This window comes from Nilaparvata lugens, chromosome 5 (assembly GCF_014356525.2).
Source record: "Nilaparvata lugens isolate BPH chromosome 5, ASM1435652v1, whole genome shotgun sequence".
In the NCBI taxonomy this organism is placed as follows: Eukaryota; Metazoa; Arthropoda; class Insecta; order Hemiptera; family Delphacidae; genus Nilaparvata; species Nilaparvata lugens.
The window spans coordinates 43793138-43811776 of NC_052508.1; the positions used below are offsets into that span (position 1 = coordinate 43793138).

The 18639-nt window shown below is 34.2% G+C and overlaps 1 protein-coding gene across 1 annotated transcript in view; it reads left to right on the forward strand.

Annotated features, from left to right (window-relative positions):
- The window catches only part of LOC120351626, a 21904-nt gene extending 8811 nt beyond the window's left edge, over positions 1–13093 (forward strand). Inside the window, exons 2-3 of the mRNA XM_039429502.1 lie at positions 7201–7483; positions 13000–13093. Of these exons, the coding sequence (XP_039285436.1) occupies positions 7201–7483; positions 13000–13093 (377 nt within the window). The remainder of the gene's footprint in view (positions 1–7200; positions 7484–12999) is intronic.
- The last annotated feature ends 5546 nt before the right edge of the window (positions 13094–18639 follow it).

The window sequence follows — 18639 nt, forward strand, 5'->3', positions numbered from 1 at the left end:
GCCAATGCTGATGCCAAAATCTGCGCCAATGCTGATGCCAATGCCAATACTATGCCAATGTCAACACCAATAACTACACCAATGCCTGTGCCAATGCCAAAATCTGCGCCAATGCTGATTCCAACGCCAATATTTACGCCGATGCCTGCGCCAATGCCAATGCCTGCGCCAATACTGATGCCAATGCCAAAATCAACGCTGATGCCTGCGCCAATGCCAATGCCAATGCCTGCGCCAATGCCAATGCCTGCGCCAATGCTGATGCCAATGCCAAAATCAACGCTGATGCCTGCGCCAATGCCAATGCCAATGCCTGCGCCAATGCCAATGCCAATATCAACGCCGATGCCAAAGCCGACACCAAAGCATACACCAAAGCATACGCCAATAGCAATGCCAATGCTTATTGCTGACCTTGTATCTCAAACTTCAACACTACTGCATTACCTGGAGGTAATTGCCATCCATGTTCACATTCACAACTTTGAATTCAGAAGAACAGTCACAGTATCATGAAAGAATTGATTCAAAAATCCTCTCCTAAATTATTCCTGTATGCAGAACTCTAAACCTTGAAAGCTGAAAATATCAAAAAACCAAACCTTACCTAATTAATCCTCACCTAATTAATCCTGTATGCAGCGTCTATCTCTTTTCCAAAAAACGAATTACATTGTCATTTCAAGCCTGAAATGTACATTGTATAATTATATGATACAAAATTTATGTGACTCTGTATTGAGTTTGGAATGCAGCCGTCTACTACAAACATGAAGCAATGCTAACTGAGATGTCACCTGTATCGAGTTTGGAATGCAGCCGTCTACTACAAACATGAAGCAATGCTAACTGAGATGTCACCTGTATCGAGTTTGATATGCATCAGTCGACTACAAGTATCAGCCCAACACTAACGTCATCACACTGGAGTCACACTTAACTGAAAATCATACTGAGTGCCTTAACGGACTGTTTTCCAAAATGTGCATCAATAAAATCAACCGCGTCAATAGTGAAAGAAATGAACATTTTTTGATTTATTGAAATTTTATGTGAAAATTAAATGTAACATTCATCAATTCATTTTAAAAAAAAATAATAAAAATAATAATTTTTTCATTCAACATACTAATTTTTTTTATGCAATAAAAATTAATTTTTCTATCTATTAAATTTATGTGCAATTTCAAAAACTATTCTTTACATATTAAACTTTCTGTTGAGATATATCCTTTAAATTATAAAGCTAAATCAAAAGTAATTTTGATATTCTATACTTTGAAATATTGTTTGGAAACATATAACAAATGCTATTGATGAATTTTTATAATAATTTTCAATTATAGTTGACATGTAATGTTTTTCTAGAAAAAATTGTTACTGTTCTCGAATTTTAATTTCAACAATTTTCATTAGGGTCAATGTAAATTTTTTCTTTAAATTTTCAAACAGTAAAATTTTTTTATGTCAAGAGGGGGGTATTTGTAATATTACATTTTTTCTCACATTTGAATCGAATCTTCAATTCGAGATATATGGAACTTTATAGTAAATATCAGAGTCATCAATAGACGGACAAACTTTTGACAGAGAATTATTATCGTAATGTTTGTTGCATTGTTCCATGGTGTCACCGAGGCAGGGTTAACAAAATTACTAGATAAATGGTTTATTTAAATCGAGATATATATAAAAATATAAAATAACATTTTCAAAATAAAGTTTTATTGAGAACAGATGTAGAATGTGAATTCTAAACTTGTAAGTTATAATTTTTTGGTGACGTGTCTGTAAAATCTATACTGAACAAGGCGTTGGCTTTGTGACTTGCAACTTAGGTTTTTTCCTGTTCTTCCTTCTCTAGAAAAATGGCTGGCTAAGTGTGTTGTTGTGGAGTTTTGCTCTGAATCATTTTCGTTTATTAATGTTTTAAATTGAGTTTTATACAAATTTTTGTGTTCTGTTTTGTTCATAATTAGCTATTAGTGTAGTCAAGCCAATAGCCACTGTGTTTCAACTGTAAACTAGATAAGTATTTTAGTTCGTAGTTACTCTAAAAATAATTAGGCTTAAGATATATTTCTTTGTGTATTTGTATAAATTCATCTGAAGATTATAAGTTAATTTGCTCCGAAAACTGGATTTCTCATTCATAGGCAATAGATCCATTCACAATTTATCAAGAATCTTTTTCATTGGAGCCGACAACTATCCTTAGGTTGATAGGTGTTAAATGCTATTCCAACCGTTTAAGGAAAAATTGGTAGCACGGCAAATGTTAATAGCATTTAACAGTGTATGTGCGTCTGTGTACACGATATCTCATCTCCCAATTAACGGAATGACTTGGCATTTGGAACTTAAGGTCCTTTCACTATAAGGATCCGACACGAAGAATTTCGATCAAATGCAATTCAAGATGGCGGCTAAAATGGCGAAAATGTTGTCAAAAACAAGGTTTTTCGTGATTTTCTCTGAAACCGCTCCAACAATTTTGATCAAATTCATACCTAAAATAGTCATTGATAAGCTCTATCAACTGTCACAAGTACCATATCTGTAAAAATTTCAGGAGCTCCGCCCCATCAATGCAGATAGAATCCCAATTATCAGGCTTCAGATACAATTGAAACAAAAAAAATCAAGTGGAGTAGATTGAGCATGAAAATCTCTACAATTAATGTTCAGTAACATTTTCAACTAAAATTGAAAATAAGCTTTAAATTTGAGAAAATGTGATTATTCAATTGCAAATTATTGTTGATTCTATTAAATCATTCACTATGAAGAGATAGCAGACCTCATGTGTGTCTCCAGCGTTATTACCCTGTCACCAGCTGGCTCAAATCACTGAATAGTAGACTTGAGATGCGCGGGAACAATAGCGTCAGGTCATCAATTTTCATAACGGCAAGGAAAGTTGTGTGAGTGCGCCACACCAGATTTTTACATTTCATTTCAAAAGATGCTCCCGAAATGCTCCCCTTTATTCTCTCGTTTGACAGTGTGCAAAACTGTCATAAATGTAAATGAGATGTCCTTATGAAGGTCTAAATCAACCACTTATGAGGGGTTAAAATTCATTTATGTATGTCAAAAGGTAGAGTATTCGACCAATAACTTATCCTGAAAGTTACAGTATGTATATCAGAATTGGACTGCTCCCTCTCAGGACAGTCTGCAAGCTGTTATTGGTTAGCAGAGGTCGATCTCGACTCAATCAATACAGCTACAGAGACAGTTTATAGACTGCCCTGACAGGAGAGAATGAATAATTAATTTGCCATTCACAGGAGAATTTTAAAGAATATTTCAATTTGAATAATATTAAAATATAAAATATATATTAATAATCTGATTCACTGCAATCCAATATAAATGCTTAATCATAATTCAAATTTCATCCAGAATTTAAAATACATCTGTAATTCTTATTATTCATGATTCAATTATTCTTCCAAACTAATGCTCCAATCTTACTATTGCCTTAATACTCTATTTCTATACTCAGTGGACATCCATACATTCTATATATAGATGAAATCTATATAATATATATATATATATATATATAGTCTATATATATATATATATATATATTATATATATATATATATATTATATATATATAGACTATATATATATATATATATAATATATATATATATATATATATATATATATATATTATATAATCTATATATTATATAGATTTCATCTATATAATCTATATATTAATGAAATCTATATAATATAGGCTATATATTATATAATCTATATATTATATAGATTTCATCTATAATTATATAGAATGTATAGATGTCCACTGAGTATAGAAATAGAGTATTACGGCAATAGTAAGATTGGAGCATTAGTTTGGAAGAATAATTGAATCATGAATAATAAGAGTTACAGATTTATTTCAAATTCTGGATGAAATTTGAATTATGATTAAGCATTGATATTGGATTGCACTGACCTTAAATCAGGATTGATTCACTCTAAACATCCAGCTTGAATCCGACTCTAATTGATCTAGAATCACAATAGAATCGAGCTTGAATTTCGTGAAAGGTGTGCCAGGTGGCCTTGAATGGGGGGATTGCATCCAGCATGCGTTTCAAGCCTGAGTCAAGACTGCATCTCAATCCTGATTTGACCGTGCATCTCGGGCCTGAATCGAGCTCGCAACGCGACCTTGATTTTAGCTCGCAGCACCAGCCTGATTAGAGCCTGCATTTCGAGCTCGAAACTGGCTTGAACGATGTATAAACGGGCTCTTGAATTTAACTCATTTCGAGCAAAACGCATGCGAATGAAATCTTGAATCAAGCCCTCAAGTTTGACAAAATGAGCTTGTTTTGATTTCGATTCAAGTTGATTTTGCTGATTGGGCGCTGTATTGACACACAAGAAAATGATGACAACACTGACTACTTCTGTGGCTCTCTGAGTATTTCATCAATTCAATCTAAGGCATGGTTCCAATCTGTAAGAGTTGAGGATACATTGGACATCGACTTCAAACTCGACCCCGGCGCTGATGTCAACATTCTACCAAATCCAATCTACAAGGAATTGCAGAAAAAACTTGGTCACTTTCTAACAACTTCACCTTGTGATCCCGCCTTGAAAGCTGGAATGGCATGCACACCGATGTGGACTTTACAGTTTGTTTAAACATTTCAGTCAATGGACAAATAGGAGAAGAAAAATTTTATGTTGCTGGTAATGAACTCTCAGTTCCAATTTTAAGTCGAGACTGCTGTACTAAGTACAATTTGGTCAATAGGATTGCAGAATCAACAGTAAGTTATTCAAAGTCAACCATTATTAGTAAATTTAATGACGTTTTTGAAGGTATTGGAAAAATAGACAAACCTTACAAAATTTATCTTAAAGCAGGCAGTGAACCCTCATCTCTTCCACCTCACAGGGTTCCAATTAAGATTCAAGAAAAATTAGAACTAGAACTTAACAAATTGCTTAAGCTTGGCATTATATCAAAGTCATCTGGTCCATCAGCTTGGGTGAATAGGCTAGTGACTGTTGAAAAGCCAAATGGTGATCTTAGAATTTTTTTGGATCCTAAACACTTGAATGATGCTATAGTTAAAGATCACTTTGGTATTCCCACACTAGAGGAGGTTTCTAGTGAAATAAAAGATGCTAAGTTTTTCTGTGTCTTGGATCTTAAAGATTCATTTTGGCACATTCCACTTGATGAAGAGAGTGCAAATTATTGTACATTCTCCACCATGTTTGGTACATTCAAATTCAATAGGCTTCCCTTTGGGTTAAATATTGCTTCAGAGGTGTTTCAGAGGTATTTGTCTGAGATATTTAGTGACATTAAAGGAGTATTCATATACATTGATGACATTCTGATCTTTGGGGAATCTAAAGAGGCAGTTGATAAAATATTATTTCAAGTATTGCATAAGGCTAGAGAATGTAATATAAAATTCAACTTGAAAAAATTCCAGTATATGCTTCATGAGGTTCACTACTTGGGTCACATATTCTCTAATGGGACTATGAGGCCTGATGAAGATACAATAAAAGGTATTATTGATTATGACATTCCAAGTACTAAGGTTGAACTACAAAGATTTCTAGGTCTCATCAATTATTTGCGATCTTTCATTCCAGATTTATCTCAAATTACTGCTCCTTTGAGGCAGCTTCTGAAAAAGGATACAGTTTTTGTTTGGTTGGATGTTCACACACAAACAGTAGACAAACTTAAGAGAATAATAACACAGGCTCCTGTTTTACAAGTCTTTGATCCTCAAAAATCTATACAAATCCAAACTGATGCCAGCAAAGATGGCATTGGATGTGTTTTGCTACAAGAAAATAAACCTATCTACTATGCTTCTAAAGCTCTTTCTCAGACTGAAATCAATTATGGCCAAATTGAAAAAGAATTTTTGAGTATTCTCTTTGCTTGTAAAAAGTTCCATAACTTTATCTATGGTAGGAAAACTGTTGTTTTTACTGATCACATGCCTCTAGTATCAGTCATGAAAAAATATATTATTAAAATTCCATCCACTAGATTGCAAAGAATTCGATTAAAGCTAACAATTTATGATATTGATGTCCAGTATTTACCTGGCTCTAAAATGCATATTGCAGATGCTATCAGCCGAGCTTGTTCAAGAGCTGACAGACGTGTAACTGATTCGTCCTTAAATGAAGTAATTCACTCTATCAATATTTCAGATGACCTCAAATCAAGACTTCAATCAGAGACCAGCAAGGATCCTCTCTTGAGAAGTTTGATCCAATATTTTCAAAATGGTTGGCCCAATTCTAAGAACAAAGTAACACCTGATGCAAGGTATTATTATGATTTCAAAAACGTTATTAGTGTAGAAGATTCAATTGTATATCTGGACAACAGATTGATAGTTCCTCTATCTTTAAAAAATTGCATTTTGAGCAAGCTTCATGAGTCACACCAAGGTATGACAAAAACAAAATCTCGTGCTAAAAGTATTTTTTATTGGCGTAACATGAATTTAGACATAGAACATTTTATTGGAAATTGTACAGTTTGTAAAAAATTCTCAAGGAACAATGTTAAAGAGCCCATGTATCTTAGGGAGCAACCAAAATTACCTTTTGAAACGGTAGCTTGTGACATTTTGAATTATGCTAATTCTGATTATTTAGTTTTAATTGACATGTTTTCTAAATGGATTGAGTTAGTTAAACTTTCAACAAAAACAGCAGATTCAATTATCAAAGTGTTGAAAGTTATATTTTCTGTTCATGGTATTCCATCCACACTGTATGCTGACAATATGCCATTCAATTCCTTTAAGTTTAGTGAATTTGCTGTAGAGTGGAACTTCAAAGTCATATTTTCAAGTCCACATTACCATCAAAGCAATGGCCTTGCTGAAAAAGCAGTTGGTATCTGCAAGTTAATGTTAAAAAAATGTGTTGATAGTTCATCAGACATAAATCTAATGCTCCTGGATTATCGAAATACTCCAGTTGTAGGGACCAACTTTTCGCCTTCACAGTTACTTTTTAGTAGGATCTGTAAGACAGAACTTCCAATTCGTCATGAGCTCTGAGTTCCTCAACTGGTACATGATTTTCATTCCACATTGGTAAAGAATGCTCTCAAATCAAAGATGTATTATGATAGGACATCTAAAGTTCATAAAGATGTCTTCCGAAGTGGCCAACACATTGTTTATAAAAACGATAGGGAGGGTAAAGAGTGGTATCCTGCTCAAATTGTACGTGCTGGTAATACCCCTAGAACCTTTATTATCAAAGATGAAAATGGTCGGGAGAAAGTAAGAAATACAATGTTTCTTAAGGATGCTAATGGTTTTAATGATTGTGTTATGGATAATGTTAATGATAGTAGTAATGCCAATGTTTGTAGACAAAAATTCTGGTCTGGAGAGCAAAGGTCTGTCACATTAACTGGACCCAAAGTTCCTGTAAGGGAGCACAGGCCAGTTCGAGTAATTGCACGCCCTTCATATTTGAATGATTATATTTAAACTTGAAGAAGGGAGATGTTATATAATAGAATAATTATAATGTTGAAATTATTATTTATCATATTGATTCTGATAGTTGTAATAGTAAGTTGGCTACACTGCAAGAGAGGCTAGACAAGGTTAGACGCTAGGCAGTCTAGAAAACTAGTATGATCCTCTTGAACTTTATAATGTATTCAAATAAACATGTTAATAATTATTACTTATGTTTTATTTATTGAGTGAACACATAACATGAGTGGTTTTATATTGTCTACAAGGTAATGCAGTAATTGGACGTCCGATTAAGAAATGGCCTGGAGAAAGATAGGCAAGATCATTTGGGTCCTCTGACAAAGGTATAATGGGCCTTGAATTCAGGATGGCTTCAATTTGCGAAGATAGGGTGAATAGTTCTTCAAGATTGAGAATCACATTATGAGTGATGATTTTGAAAATGTTTTTGAAGTTTTTTATAGCATTTTCATGTTATCCTCCAAATGAGGGCGCCCTAGCTGGCATAAATGACCATTTATTGCGAAAAAGTGAAGCATTATCTTGAATGATTTTCTGATTTTTAGGTGATGACAAAAATTGAACAAGTTCTTTGAGTTCATTACTAGCACCTATGAAATTTGTTGCATTATCGCTATGAATCAAATTTAGAAAACCAGGACGTGCAGTAAATCTTGTTTATGCAGCTAGAAATGCTTTTGTAGAAAGTTCTGTTACAATTTCAACATGTACAGCTCGAGTAACCATACATACAAATAATGAAATATAGGCTTTACTGAAAGTGCGTGACTTAGGCCCACCTAAACGCAAAGAAGAGGGACCAGCATAATCGACTGATACTTTAGCAAAAGGATGATCAATATTTACACGTGTAGAAGGCAATTGACCCATCAATTGCTCTACCTTGTTATGATTAGAACGAAAACAATTAATACATGAGTGCAATACAGTTCTAATAGTTCTACGAGTTGAAGGAATCCAAAATTTTTGTCGGATAGAAGCCATAGTGACTTGAACTCCGGCATGCAACAACCTATGATGTGTAGCTACAATTAATGCCTTTGTGAATTTATGTTTGTTAGGGATTAAAATTTGATGCTTGAATTGAATGATACATTAGGCTAGCATTATTTAGTCGGCCACCTACTCTGACAATTCCGTCTGCATCAATGAAAGGTGACAATTGTTGAAGTGAATTATTAGAAGGTAGTTCAGATTCTTTTTGCAATAATTTAATGGTAGAAGAAAATGATTCATTTTGAACAATTTTAATTAGTCTAATTTCAGCATCAGATAACTCATCCACTGACAATGGACCTGAAAGACGATTTTGAGAATTGCTAATATTATGTAGAAAACGATGGACATATGCGGTAGAACGAATCATTTTATTAAATGTGGAACAAGATGAAAATATATTTGAGAGTACTGATGGCTCAGAAATAATTGTAAGCACTATTTTAGATTCTTGATAAATGGCAATATTAGACATGAAGGAATTCCATGAATCTTGGCTTTGAGAGAGCCATGAAGGACCATGCCACCATAAACTATCGGTTTTCAGATCCATCATTTTACAACCACGTGAAATAATGTCAGCTGGGTTATGAGCTGTTCTCACATAATTCCAACAAAATTGAGAAGTTGATTCTTGAATTTCCGTGACACGAACTGCAATGAAGATATGTTTCTTCTCAGCTGGTGATTTCAGCCAGTCACAAACAGTTTTAGAGTCTGACCACAGGTAAACCTTAGAAAATGTCAAGTTTAATGCATTGATGACTTTATTTGCAAGTCTAGAAAGTAATAGAACAGCACATAATTCTAGCTTTGGTACAGATAAAGCCTTAAGAGGGGCTACACGAGATTTTGAACATAACAATTTAGTTTGTATACCGTTTTTTGAAATAGAACGTACATAGATGCAAGCACCATAAGCGCTGAGACTGGCATCTGAAAAGCCATGAAGCTCAATAGTAATATTATCTTCACTGATAACACAACGCAGTATCGTTATTTCTGAGATAGTAGGCAATTGTTGAAGTATTTCTAGCCATCTATTTAAAATTTTACAGGGCAATGAATCATCCCAATTGATTTTAGATAACCACAATTCTTGAAATAGAATTTTACAAGAGATGACTACAGGTGCAATTAAACCAAGTGGATCAAAGATTGAAGATATACAAGACAGGAACTCTCTTTTTGTGAAAGAAGTTTTGTGAACAATTTCATTTATATTAGAAGAGATAGACAAATTATCAGATTTAGAATTCCAGATAAGCCCAAGTGCTTTGGTTGCATTATCATTGGCTTCTGAAACTGGCTCAACCACGGAGGTTTCGACAAATTCAGGTGGGAAAAGATCTAATACTTCAATGCAGCTGCTTAACCATTTTCTTGATTGAAAACCACCTTTTTCAAGAGTAATTAATAAATTTTGAGATAGATTTTTAGCTTCTTCGATTGAATTAGCACAACTAAGTAGATCATCCATGTAAAAATCACATTTTATTGCACGGGATAGTTGAGGGTCATGATTTGCTTCCAAATCAGCAAGTTCAATAAGACATCTGGTAGATAAAAATGCTGCAGGAGCAGTTCCATAAGTGACTGTTTTTACTTTTTAACTGATATTCTAAAATGGTTTAGAAGGGTCATCATGCCATAAAATGCGATGAAAATCACGATCAGCTGGATCAAGCAAAATCTGCCTATACATTTTTGAAACGTCGGCAATGAATGCTATAGGATGAGTTCTGAATCTCAAGACTATTTCAACCAATTCAGATTGAACCGTGGGTCCAACATGCAAGACATCGTTCAGAGACAAACCGCTACTTGTTTTAGCAGAAGCATCGAATACAACTCGTAATTTCGTGGAGGAGGATTCGGGTTTAAGAACACAATGGTGTGGTAAGTAAATGATTTTTGATCCATGGCAAGTTCAGGTGCTTTGACCATGAGATCTAATTGCTCATATTCTTTCATGAATGCTACATACTGCGATTTCAAATCAGCATTGCTAGCTAATCTCTTCTCAATAGAATTAAATTGTTTGATAGCTTGAAATTTTGAATTACCTAGTAAATGAAAATTATCCTTATGTGGAAGTGAAACCATGAAACGTCCATCATCTTGCCGAATTGTATGAGATTGATAATGATCTTCAACAAATTTGTTCTCCTTCGAAATTGGGGCAATGCTAGAAACTTCTTCTAATTTCCAAAATTTTTCTAGTTGATTTGATATGTCATTGTTGGCCATCAAGAAATTTGAAACAAGTTCAGGATTAGATTTGACAATAGTTGAATCTTTGAATGATCCAAATACTAACCATCCAAGCTTACTATTCTGAAAAATTGATATGCTGTCAGACATGCTAATTTGTCCAGGTATTAATACTGAAGCATAGACACTAGCTCCTAATAATAAATCAATCTGCTTCGTTTCTGAAAATTTAGGGTCAGCAAGAAGAATATTTTTAGGAATGTTGATTTTATTTAAATCAATGGAGACACTAGGCAAAGGCTGTGAAATTTGCTCTACAACTATACAATGTTGTTGAGTTGCCCAAGAGAAGTCAGTTGACTTTATATTGAGGAGATGAGCAACTGATGATTGAGTTTGACCGTAACCAATAGCCATATGGGAGGTAGTTTCAGACAGGTAGCTAATTCTTTACTTAATAGTTGACAATTTGAACCAGTGTTAAGAAGCGCGGTACATTTGATGGGCTTATTTTCAGAATCATATACAATAACTTCGGCTGTAGGAAGTATTGAGATACTATTTTGATTCAAATCAGCCAAAGTGGAACTTGAGGAAAGAGAAGTTACACTGGACTGACATTCAATTGGTTGTTCAGAGTTAATTTTTTCTGGTACTGATTTATCAGCAGTTAGATTTTTACATTGACATGAATTTTTGGTAGAGCCAGAAGTGACTTCAGTCGATTTTTCTTCGAAATTTGAGGAAGTATTAGAGTTGATCCTTCCACTAGTGGAACTGATTACATTAGAAGTTGCAGAAATTTTCAATTTATTCTGATGATCAGAAAAATATTCATGTAATATGGTATTGTGCCTATTCCCACATTTTAGACAAGTTCCAGATGAACAAGCATGTGAAACAGTATTAGGTTAGGTTAGGTTATAAGGTTTTAGACAATTAAAGCATAGAAACTTTTCTTTCAATGCCTCATAGCGAGCAGAAGGCTGCAATTTGAGAATTGAATAACACTTAAAAGTGTTATGTGTTTTCTCATGGCAAAAGTTGCACATCATCAATTGATTCGAAGTAATTGCTTGAGGAGCTGAAAATGAATGCTTATTAGAATGCTGATTATTATTAGGATATCGATTGTATGACTTCTTTTGGGACTGATTGTTATATTGATTAGATACATTGAAATTGGGTTTTTGATTGATTTTCTGAGGTGCTTGTTGTGAATTATTTGAGCCTACTGCATCATAGACTGCACTGAGCTTCAAGAAATTCAAACAATTCATCTAGAGTGGGAATTTGATCAATGGTACAACGAGATTCCCATGCACGCAAGCATGATTGATCCAATTGTGCGAGAATTTTATGTAAAAATAATAAATCTTTCAATTCAATGCCTAACCTCAACGCCTCCAATGCATTCAATTCAATCCAATTTATTTTTTATTCATGTATCATACAATTTTAACAACACAATTACAATTATAAAATGAATATTAGAACCCACATAGACTATTACGTCCGTGTGTGGGAGCAGTTCTTAAGATTAGTTGTGTTACAATAAAAAATATTGGGCTTTAAGTATAAGATACATACAGTAAATGAAATAAAAATAGATTATATTTAATATATTTTTAGGAATAACTATATAAAAAAAATCAATTTGAATTTGAGAAGGAAGAAAAGATAGATCCATTGGAAGAAAATTAGACAATCGGCTTGTAATAATACCTATTTTTATAATTTATTAATAATTATTATTTTCATCACACCAGAACAGCTGGAATCGCTTTTTGCAAAATGTATTTGGTAAGAAAAACAGATTAAAATTTGAATTTCAAACATAAGGTGATTTGATTAAATTCTCTACATCCTGCCATCCAACATACATTAACCATTCAGAAATTCTTTGCTTTAACACTACAGTGACTCGGCCCGCCCCAGCCACAACTATTTCTGGAGGAAGGTTTCTATACAGTCATTGTGAAATGTAAAATGAATTGTGCCTTTGCAAACTGATACTAATAGTAGGATTAAATAAATGTGACATTGTTTGGTTTCTGGTTAGATGACTGTGTTGAATCTCTCTGAAAAAAGTGTCCTTATTATTGAAAATGTAAATTACTAAAGTTTTTATGAAAATCTGCTGAACATTCATTACTGGAAATATATTGAATAGTAGATTGGTGGGAAAACGCTGGTTTTTTTGTAATATGGTTTTAATTATAAACCTCTGGGCGACCGACAGAGGCTCCAAGACCGCCAATGACGCACCTCCCCACGCCAGAATGTCATACTGCAGCAAAGACTGCACATACGCAAAGTACACTGTCCTGCAGTGATCCACAGTAAGCACTTGGCCCAGCCGTGAGAAGGCATAGATTAGTTTTCTCAAACGGTTCTTCAGCCCTTGTACATGAAGAACCCAGCTTAATTTACTATCCAGGATGACTCCTAAATATTTATAATGAGCAACCCGTTCAATTATGCCACAGCTGCAGGCCTCTGACTGAGGATCGTCACAGGTGTGCATCCTTAACACATAGCAATCACAGTCAATATCTTGTCGACCAATAAATGGAAGATGCTTGGCTTTTTCAATATTAACTGTAAGAGAGTTATGGTCAAACCAATTTCTAATTTTGGCAAGGTCATGGGATGCGTGCTTGTATGCCTCACCCCACGTGCAGCCCTCAGATACCACAGCCATATCATCCGCAAACAAGAACAGTTTCCCTTTAATTTTCAATTTGCTTATATTATTAATATAAATCAAGAACAATAGAGGGCCCAATGTACTGCCCTCAGGGCCTGGACTACTCCGTACTCTATTGGTAATAGTTTGCTAAGCGATCCATTGATTGAGACAATTTGTGAGCGATTCCCTAGATAACTAGTGAACCACTCCAATTCTCTATTTCTCACTCCTATTGTTTCTAGTTTTTTGTAAAGCTTTGTCCTATCAATCGCATCAAAAGCTTTTGCTATATCTAAAAATGTAATCAAAACCTTCTTCCTATTTCCTAATTTTGTAGCTATCTCTTTGGTTAGGTCAAACAAAGCATCTGAGGTGCTTTTGTTGGTAATGAATCCATATTGTTCGTCTGCAATAGTATTTTCCCTAACAAGGTATCTTGTGAGCTGAACTTTAACACATTTTTCTATTATTTTACTAACAACTGTGAGAAGAGAGATTGGCCTATAATTGCTTATTGTTGACTTTGGTCCTGCTTTGTAAATAGGGATAATTTTTGCTGTTTTTAATGATGTTGGAAATTTTCCTGTATTGATACTCAGGTTTATGATGTGCATTAAGGGTTGTTGTAATTCATTAAAGTTATTTTTAATCATTTTAGTAGGTATACTATCTAACCCGGGTGATGAGTTTCCCCTAATACTGTTTATAACACCATAAAGTTCTTCTGGACTGATCGGCTGTAGGTTGAATACAGACTGAGTAGCATGATCAGCATCATCCACCTCGGCAGGTCCTACTGGGTTCAGAGCCTCCGTCAGTTGTTTTCCCACAGAGGAGAAATATTTGTTAAAAGAATCGCTTAAAGTTTTGAGCGCTGTGGCAGCCGAATCACAAGTTTTGTGCCCAAAAGCCCCGACTGGAAATACCTCCTTGCCAACTGAAATCTCATTGACGATTTTCCAGAATTTTCTTGGATCGCCAGCTGCGGAATCTATTTTCTTTTTATAAAAGTTATTTTTAGCATTTTTTATTAAAGAGTGGAGCAAGTTCCTATACCTAATATATCTTTGTTTTAGATCGAGATTAAAAGGTTGGGCCCACACTTTTTTGCTAAGTTTATCGCACATTCTAATAGATATTACTAATCCTGACATAATCCATGGTTTTATCTTTTTATTCCTTGAAGTTATCTGGATACTGCTTGAATTAGACTCTAAAGTTGTTTTCAAGATACTGAGAAATGAATCTGTAGCTTTGTCAACATAATTTGTATTTAAAACTTCATCCCAGCACTGAAATTGCAAACAATGTTTAACTCTGCTCCAACATACTTTTGAATGAAATTGATTACTATTGTTATTGTTATTATTATTACAATTACTACTACCGGTATTATGAATTATGTTTAAGCAGATAGGATAGTGATGATAGATCATTGATGTTGGATTTGGTGTGATCAATGAATGCTCTGAGTGACTGTGAATCATCACAAATAATTTTAGGTGGGTTCTCGAGTGCCAGTATGTGGCTAGAAGCTATAAGACGAGGATTGTGATATCTCTGGGTTAATGAGTCCCATGCAAGTTTAAAATCACCCTTACCTGGAGGGATGTTCTGTATTCTAGCAAGAGCTTGACCATGCAATGCTTGTTTCAGGGAATTAAATTTCAGATGTTCTGAGACTGATTCATTATCAATGATAATATTGGTAAATATACTACTGAAATCCAACCATTGACTAAATTCCCCCCCAAAAGTTGGTAAAGGAATTTCTGGTAGATGGAAATTTTGTTGAGGTGCGGTGGCAACAGACAATGCAGCTACAGGTGGTATGTTGGGGGATTGACCGTGCTCTCTCTCTCTGCACTGTTGCTTTTCAAACATTTGTAGTTTACTATTAATATCTCCCTGAAATTTTATAAGTAGTTGCATTGCCTCAAAATGTGAAGTTTCATCAAGGTGTTCAGCTGACAACCGAGAGTTTAGCTCTTTATAGTTGTTCTTAAGTTCAATAATTTCTGATTTGATGACAGAAAGATATTCATAAGTGCTCTGATCTATGATAATAAATTCAGAGTATTGCTTTTTGTATAGGGAAAGCTCTTTAAGTAAGCTTTCCATGCGTGTTTGCACTTCCATGGTCTGCTTTTCACCTAAAGGCTTTGGAGGCATGATAAGTTTTGACAATTAATTGCATACAACCTTCAGTCTTGATGTTCAGAGGACGCTTACAAGTTCGAGATGAATGCTGCTCTTCTATGACTGCCGAATAGTTTGCCAGTGATTGGTAATGAAGCTTTGGCTGGATCAGATAGCTTGTGAATGAACCAGGTGAATTGTCATAGGTCGGCATTGGCACGAGCAGCACACATCCGAGTCACATAGTTTATCAGTGATTCTTGACATGGAATAAAACAATACAGAGTGTGTTATTGTCTGATAATGATTATAGTTATACAATAGAAAAATGGTTTCAACAATATGATCAATAATAATAAAATGAATATTTGAATTTTCAATACAATTTGAGACAATATGGCAGAAATTACAATCTAAGTACATTGAGACATATGTTTGGATTGAATTATGAATGCACATAAGTATCCATAGGTGTCAACAATTCTGAAATGCTGGAAAGTATCCGGCCCGGAGGACCACAAAGAGATTAAGGATCTCAGGTTGAAATATTGCTAATGGACTGGTGAAAACATTGTGAGATCACAACATCTCTTTTCCTGTGATAGCTAAAATAAACCCTACGAGGACCACTCACATTTAAAGGAATGTAAGAACCTATTAGAAATGTGGACAGGATTAAACCTAGATGTAACAAAGCTAAGTGAAAATGAAGAATTGATGAACTCAATCAAGTCTATTGAATTCACCTATATTGACCGAATGATGATAATTGGATGAAATAGAAAAACACTTTATTGATAATCGAATGAGTATAATGCATGAAAAATTTAGTTTCAAAGATACAAATTATATGAATTAATCCACATATGCTGAAACATTTAAAATATCTGAAATTACTGAGAATGTTTATAACATGTTATAAATTGATACAGGTATTCATTGCAAGATATGTAATTATGCTTAGTAAAATTGGTGCTTACAATAATAATTAATAGTGAAAATCATATAAACTCAGATTATAAGTAAACTACCTAGATTGATAATATAAATTGAATGGATATGGTATGCTGATGATTTCAGACATATAGGAAACAGCCGCTAATTGAATAAGCCAGGCCTGTTATGTTATGATTACTCTAAAGGTAACATAAACTTCATTTACAATAGAATTGAATAGATATGCTGATGATGTCAGACATATGGGGTAACAGCCGCTACTGGAGCCAGCCTGTTAGATTATGATTACTATCAAAGTAACATAAGTTGAAAGATATGCTGATGATGTCAGACATAAAGGGAACAGCTGCTGTTGTAGCCAGCCTGTTAGGTTATGATTACAATCAAAGTAACATAAAATACATTTACAATGAGTCAGATATGCTGATGTTGTCAGACATATAAGAATAACAGCCGCTATAAGAGCCAGGCCTGTTATGTTATGCAACGATTTGAAAACATACAAAGTAGAAAACAATGTGTAATACATGAGAATAGTTGAGTGATAAATTACCTAGAAAATGCGTGCTCTGGATTATCAAGACTGATAACAAACTGCTACATCTCCGGTGTATTGCAGACAGTAGAGTGAGAGAAAGCATGGCCAGGTCAGGATGTGATCTACCAGATTTTCAGGAAGTTGTAGTCATCAAGGAGGTCCAGGATGCTGCATATTACAGTTGAGGATGGTATCGCCAGTTCCTGGCGATCACCAGGAACGAGATGGTACATTCTTGTCAAATTGCTGCTTGATGGGCTTATAGCTGAAGTGGGCTATCCGTTTGAGCCATGGTGAATACATACGTCCAAGTTGCCGGTATCATAGAGGTTAGAATTTGGAAAGTCCCGATAAATATTGATAGAAGAGGGCTACAGTTCAGATCCAGAGAAAAGTTAAGTTCATCAAATTTTTGATTTGAATAGATGTAGTATTACTTTGTTACCTTGATCACAAAAGTTAAACGGTGATGGTCATTCATCATAAACTCAAAGTTGAATTAGTTTCAGTAACTTCACTTCACAGGTCATTTCAAACATCTATGAAACTATTCACAATTAGTTTGTCTCGGATATACCAATTTTAGAATACATTGTAGGATAAATTTGAAGATAATAAAGTTGAAAGAGATCTGTACATTTTGGATCATTCTGGAACAAGAACAAAGAACAAAGTGGGGATTGGACAAAAAAAAAGTGGCAAAGGGAAACAATATAAAAATGTGCTCTGAGACCGGGGTTTACAAATCACAAGAAATAATCTAAATTTTAGGGGAAGTTGAAATATTGTGCCAAAATTTATTTATTTTTTCGAAATTATAACTTTTCCAAAATAAAATTTTAGTAGAGAGCTGGATTAACGTTGTGATTTTCTCAAGGTATCGGAGTAGTTTCATGATGTCATTCCGCACATTACGTAATTAAATTCTGATATTTCCTCTATTGTTTTCAAACGTTTTCCTAGAGTACTTAGAATTGTTGTAAACGCAAAATCATCATAAAAAATCAGTTGTACATCCATTCTGTTACTGAGTCTGCTACTTTTTTGATCGAGGGAATTTTTCTGTATTCTGTCTTTGTTAGTTGTATTCTTTTCTCGTTCTATTGAGGGAAATTATTGTCGTCCCCACCACGTCCTTTGTAATTTGGTATTTTCTAATGCATAATAGTACCAGCCCTGATACCTATTTTTGAGCCTGGTTTGGTCGACTTGGAGACCTGAACGAGAGACCGCTTTTATCTTCTGTAGAGTACAGACATGTTTTCTGAGCTTAATTATTTATTGACCTGATTCAATAATGTCTTTTCCGGACAGTTTTTTATTCTCTCTCGGAGACTAAGATTATATTATTGGGAATCATTTATCCCATCAGTTTTGAAATCGCTAATCCTTTTATTAAATTATTAATGGCATAGTTATTTCCATTCAGAGCGGTTGACTGCTGCACTTTATTATTATTGTAGGCTATGGATTAGTGACAGTCGAAAACCTATTTAAGGGTGAGTAATGAATATTTTATAGTATTGTTGTATTGTCTTTATTTTAATAATTTTGAT